General features: G+C 59.7%; 1 protein-coding gene across 1 annotated transcript; it reads left to right on the top strand.

The window, feature by feature from the left end:
- Positions 1-2,579: 2,579 nt before the first annotated feature.
- LOC113987926 (lamin-2-like) lies at positions 2,580-4,591 on the top strand. The gene is made up of 2 exons (XM_039379471.1): positions 2,580-3,022; positions 4,102-4,591. The coding sequence occupies exons 1-2, from the start codon at positions 2,661-2,663 to the stop codon at positions 4,580-4,582; spliced, it is 843 nt and encodes a 280-aa protein (XP_039235405.1). The 5' UTR covers positions 2,580-2,660; the 3' UTR covers positions 4,583-4,591.
- Positions 4,592-5,879: the final 1,288 nt, after the last annotated feature.

Genomic DNA, 5,879 nt, shown 5'->3' with positions numbered 1-5,879 from the left:
ATTTGGGGGGTCCCAGGAGGGGATCTGGGAGTCAGAGGGGAATTTGGGGGGTCCCAGGAGAGGATTTGGGAGTCAGAGGGGAATTTGGGGGGTCCCAGAGGGATTTGGGGAATCACAGGTGGATTTGGGGGGTCTCACAGATTGATTTTTGGGGGGTCCCAGGAGGGGCTGAGGGGTCCCAGAGTGATTTGGGGGGTCCCAGAGTGATTTGGGGGGTCCCAGATTGATTTGGGGAGTCCCAGAAGGGTCTGGGGGGGTCCCAGGGTGATTTAGGGGGTCACAGATTGATTTGGGGGAGTCCCAGATTGATTTTGAGGGGTCCCAAGAGGGTCTAGGGGGTGTCCCAGGGGGATTTGGGGGTCCCAGGGGAATCTGGGGGGTCACAGGTTGATTTGGGGGGTCCCAGATTGATTTGGGGGGTCCCAGAAGGGGCTGGGAGGTCCCAGGGGGATCTGGGGGGTCACAGGTTGATTTGGGGGGTCCCAGGAGGGTCGGGGGGGGGTCCCAGGGTGCTTTGGGGGGTCCCAGATTGATTTGGGGGGTCCCAGGGGGATTTAGGGGGTCACAAATTGATTTGGGGGGTCCCAGAAGGGTCTGGGGGATCCTGGGGAGATTTGGGGGGTCCCAGGAGGGTCTAGGGGGGGGTCCCAGGAGGGATTTGGGGGGTCCCAGGAGGGTCTGGGATGTCACAGGAGGGATTTGGGGGGTCCCAGATTGATTTTTGGGGGGTCCCAGGAGGGTCTGGAATGTCCCAGGAGGGATTTGGGGGGTCCCAGATTGATTTTTGGGGGTCCCTGGGACCCCCATTCCCCCCCCCCCCCCCCGCCTGCCGGGTCGCTCCAGGCGGGATTTTTTTGGGGAGGGGGTAGGAGGGGGGGGGGGAAGGTTGGAATCCCATTCCCACATTTCTGCCTCGACATTCCACATGCGCCGACGCTTCCCTCTTCCCGGGGGGCACCACCCGAAAAGAAAAGAAAACCAGGGAGTATTCCCCAAATGCGGCCGGTTCCCGACGGATGCTCCCCGGGAAAAGACAGGGGAAAGAAAAGCGAAAAAAAAAAAAAAAAAGGTGGGAGAGTTTTAAGGGAAGGGGAGAAAAAAGGGCGGAATCGGGCTGGAATGTTGGGATTCCAGAGGGAGGGAAGGAAGGAGCCGGCCCGCGGTGCCAGGGAAATGCCAGCGCGGCCGCCCGAAAGCCGGGAGAGAGGGAGGGGGAAGGGAAGAGGGATCGGCATTCCCGAATTTTTTTGGGGGGGAGGGGGGGGGTCCCGCCGGGAGCCCGGATGGGATGGGAAGGGTTGGGATGGACTGGGATGGGATGGGATGGACTGGGATGGGATGGGATGGATTGGAATGAGCTGGGAAAAACTGGGATGGGGTGGGATGAACTGGGATGGACTGGGATGAGCTGGGATGGGATGGATTGGAATGAGCTGGGAAGAGCTGGGATGGATTGGGATGAACTGGGAAGAACTGGGATGGGGTGGGATGAGCTGGGAAGAGCTGGGATGGATTGGGATGAGCTGGGAAGAGCTGGGATGGGGTGCGATGGGATGGGCTGGGAAGAGCCGGGAACACATTCCCGCTGCGCAGGGATCCGGGACGGGACGGGGGGACCCCCCAAATCCCCAAATTCCCCCCCCCTCCTTTGTCATTCCAAACCCCTCCGGCTCCCGCTCCCGCTCCCGGCGCCGGAGGTTTTCCGCTGTGGGATTGGCAGGAGCCGCCTCGGCTGCCCGCGGCTTTTCCAGCTTTTCCCTGGATCCCGAGGGGATTTCGGGATCTCTCCCGCGTTTTAACCCCTCCCTGGGACTCGGATTCCCAAATCCCGGCGGTCAGGATGGGAAAATGCGGGATTTTGGGGGGTTCCCCCCATTCCCTGTGGGTCATCCGTAGGGTGGGAAGAGTGGGATATGAACCCCCCCAGATCCCAAATTCCAGCGGCTGGGATGGGAAAATGAGGGAGTTTGGGAATCCCCCCTTTCCCTGTGGATCATCCATAGGTGGGAACAGCGGGATAAGACCCCCCCCTCAAATCCCAGGATGGAAAAAGGAGGGAGTTTCAGAGGGAATTTTGCTCTTCCAAACTCGGGGAGTGCAGGAAAATTCCCCCTTTCCCTGTGGATCATCCAATCCCAAATCCCAAGTCCCAGGATAGGAAAATGTGGGAACAGCAGGATATGACTCCCCCAAATCCCAAATCCCAAATCCCAGGATGAAAAAATGTGGGAGTTTCAGAGGGAATTTTGCTCTTCCAAACTCAGGGAAGGGCAGGAAAATTCCCCCATTCCCTGTGGATCATCCAATCCCAAATCCCAAATCCCAGGATAGGAAAATGTGGGAACAGCAGGATATGACTCCCCCAAATCCCAAATCCCAAATCCCAGGATGAAAAAATGTGGGAGTTTCAGAGGGAATTTTGCTCTTCCAAACTCAGGGAAGGGCAGGAAAATTCCCCCCATTCCCTGTGGATCATCCAATCCCAAATCCCAAATCCCAGGATGGAAAAACGCGGGAATTTCGGTGGGAATTTTACCCTCCCCCCCCCATTTTTCCCCCAGGCCGCCATGATCCGGGCGATTCCCGGCTCCTGCTGGATCCTGGTGGGAATCTTTGCCCTCCTCCCTCCCTCCGGCGCCCGGGAAAGGCCCAAAACCGGGATGGAGCATCCGGAACCCCCCTTTTCCCGGGATGAGGACTCTCCCGGGAATTCCCAGCGCTGCGGGATCACCTTCCACACCCCGAATCCCTGCGGCCCCTCCGGGCCTTCTCCCGCTTCCCGGCGGGATCTGGAGGAGCTCCGGGAGCTCCTGGAGGATTCCAAGGCCGCCCTGAGATCCTTGGAAGCGGCGGCCGCCCGGCAGGAAAACGGGAGCCGCTTCCAGGACGTGGTGGCCCGGGCGCTTCCCGCCATCCACGAGGCCAACCTGGAATTCCGGGAGAGCCTGGAAAACGTGCGCCGGGAGCTGGAGGAACACGTGGCCCGGGAGGAGCATTCCCGGCTGGAGGAGAGGAAGGAGGAGTGAGTGACTCGGGAATGGGGGAGGAAGGGAGCCGGGGTTCCGGCTCGGGAATGTTCCCGAGGGTTCCGGGGGGGGGTTCCGGGGGACGGGTGGGATTTGGGAGTGGAAGGGGAGGAATAACAGCCATGGGAAGGGGATGGAGATCCCAAATCCCAGCCTGTGGATTCCTTGGAATGTTCCCAAGTTTCCAACAACCTTCATGGCTGTTCCCAGTGGACAGTTGGGATTTGGGAGTGGAAGGGCAGGAATAACAGCCGTGAGAAGGGGATTGGGATGTTCCATGGAGATGATTCCCTAAATTCCAGCCTGTGGACACCTGGGGATGTTCCCAAGTGTCCCATGGCTTCCAAGGGACAGGTGGGATTTGGGAGTGGAAAGGGAGGAATAACAGCCATGGGAAGGGGGTGGAGATCCCAAATCTCTTGACCCATCCCCCCCCAGATCCCTTGACCCCCCCAAATCCCAGGATCCCCCAAATCCCTGGCCCTCCAAATACCAGCATCCCCCCAAATCCCCGCATCCCCCAAATCCCTTGACCCCCCCAGACCCCAGGATCCCTCAAATCCCAGAAGCCCCCAAATCCCAGGATCCCCAAAATCTCCAGACCCCCCAGATCCCTGGACCCCCAAATCCCTGAGCCCCCAAATACCAGGATCCCCCAAATCTCTGGACCCCCCAGATCCCTGATAAACAAATCCCTTGACCCCCCCAGATCCCTTGACCCCCCCAAATCCCAGGATCCCCCAAATCTCTGGACCCCCCAGATCCCAGGATCCCCCAAATCCCTTGACCCCCCCAGATCCCTTGACCCCCCCAAATCCCAGCATCCCCCATATCCCAGAATCCCCCAAATCCCAGGATCCCTCAAATCCCTTGACCACCCCCCAAATCCCAGGATCCCCCAATTCCTAGCACACCCCCCCAGATCCCTGGATCCCCCAAATCCCAGGATCCCCCAAATCCCAGGATCCCCTAATTCCTAGCACACCCCCCCCCCGATCCCTGGATCCCCCCGAATCCCAGCCTGTGGACGCCCTGGAGCGGCATTCCCGGCTGGAACGGCTCCCAACATTCCCAGGCTCCGGCAGGGGGTGCGGGTGGTGTCCCACGTGCTGCTCCTGACGGGACGCCTGGCCCGGAGCCTGGAGGACAATTCCCAAAGGATCCACCTGGAGCTGAGCCGGAACCTCCGGAGCGACACCAAGGACAATTCCCAAAGGATCCACCTGGAGCTGAGCCGGAACCTCTGGAGCGACACCGAGGACAATTCCCAAAGGATCCACCCGGAGCTGAACCAGAGCCTCCGGAGCGACACCGAGGACAATTCCCAAAGGATCCACCCGGAGCTGAGCCGGAACCTCCGGAGCGACACCGAGGACAATTCCCAAAGGATCCACCCGGAGCTGAGCCGGAGCCTCCAGAGCGACACCAAGGACAATTCCCAAAGGATCCACCTGGAGCTGAGCCGGAACGTCCAGAACCCGGAGGACAATTCCCAAAGGATCCACCCGGAGCTGAGCCGGAACCTCCGGAGCGACACCGAGGACATGGAGCGCTAGGATGGGATGGGATGGGATGGGATCTGCTCAAGGTAGGAGACAACGGGATTGGGGGCAGGGATTGGGGGGATCCTGGGATTTGGGAGGGTAAAGGGATTCAGGGATCTTGGGATTTGGGGGGATCCTGGGATTTGGGGGGATCCTGAGATCTGAGGAATCCTTGGGATCGGGGGGGAGGGGTGTCAAGGGTTTTCGGGGAGTCAAGGGATTTGGGGGGCCCAGGGATTTTGGGGATCCTGGGATTGGGGGGGGGGACACGAAGGATTTGGGGGGTCCACGGATCTGGGGGAGTCCAGGGATTTGGGGGATCCTGGGATTTAGGGGACCCTGGGATTTGAGGCAGGCAAGGGATTTGGGGGGTCAAGGGATTTGGGGGATGCTGGGATTTGGGGGGATTCTGGGATTTGGGGATCAAGGGATTTGGGGGGTCCAGGGATATGGGGGATCCTGGGATTTGAGGGGTCCTGGGATTTGGGGGATCCTGGGATTTAAGGGGATGATCAAGGGATTTAGGGGGCCCAGGGATTTGGGGGATTCTGGGATTTGGGGATCCAGGGATTTGGGGGATGCAGGGATCTGGGGGATCCCGGGATTTGGGCGAGTCCAGGGATTTGGAGGATCCTGGATTTGGGGGGTTCTGGGATTTGGGGGGGGGTCAAGAGATTTCGGGGATCCGGGGATCTGCGGGGTCCAGGGATTTGGGGGATCCTGGGATTTGGGGGGTCCTAGGATTTGGGGGGGGTCAAGGGATTTGGTGGATTCAGGGATCTTGGAGGTCCTGGGATTTTGGGGATCCTGGGATTTGGGGGGTCCTGGGATTTGGGGGGGGTCAAGGGATTTGGTGGATTCAGGGATTCGGGAGGTCCTGGGATTTGGAGGATCCTGGGATTTGGGGGGTCAAGGGATTTGGGGATAAAGGGATTTGGGGATAAAGGGATTTGGGGGGGGTCAAGGGATTTGGTGGATTCAGGGATTCGGGAGGTCCTGGGATTTGGAGGATCCTGGGATTTGGGGGGTCAAGGGATTTGGGGATAAAGGGATTTGGGGATAAAGGGATTTGGGGATAAAGGGATTTGGGGGATCCTGGAATTTGGGGGTCCAGGGATCTGGGGGGTCCAAAGATTTGAGGGATCCTGGGATTTGGGGGGCCGGGGCTTTGGGGGTTGCTGGGATTTGGGGGGAGGGCAAGGGATTTGGGGGGGGCAAGAGATTTGTGGAATCCTTGGGATCTTGGGGGTTCTGGGATTTGGGGGATCCTGGGATCTGGGGGCTTCTGGGATTTGGGGGATCCAGGATT

This window comes from Pipra filicauda, unplaced genomic scaffold (genome assembly GCF_003945595.2).
Source record: "Pipra filicauda isolate LSUMZ 115617 unplaced genomic scaffold, ASM394559v2 scaffold1696_size5884_pilon, whole genome shotgun sequence".
NCBI lineage: Eukaryota > Metazoa > Chordata > Aves > Passeriformes > Pipridae > Pipra > Pipra filicauda.
The sequence above is the reverse complement of the archived record's forward strand: the minus strand, read 5'-3'. Positions and strand labels throughout refer to the sequence as shown.

Coding starts and splice junctions, on each gene's coding strand:
- LOC113987926 (XM_039379471.1), top strand. CDS start 2,661: ATGGAGCATCCGGAACCCCCCTTTTCCCGGGATGAGGACTCTCCCGGG. Junction 3,023..4,101: donor CTGGAGGAGAGGAAGGAGGA/GTGAGTGACTCG, acceptor CAACATTCCCAG/GCTCCGGCAGGGGGTGCGGG.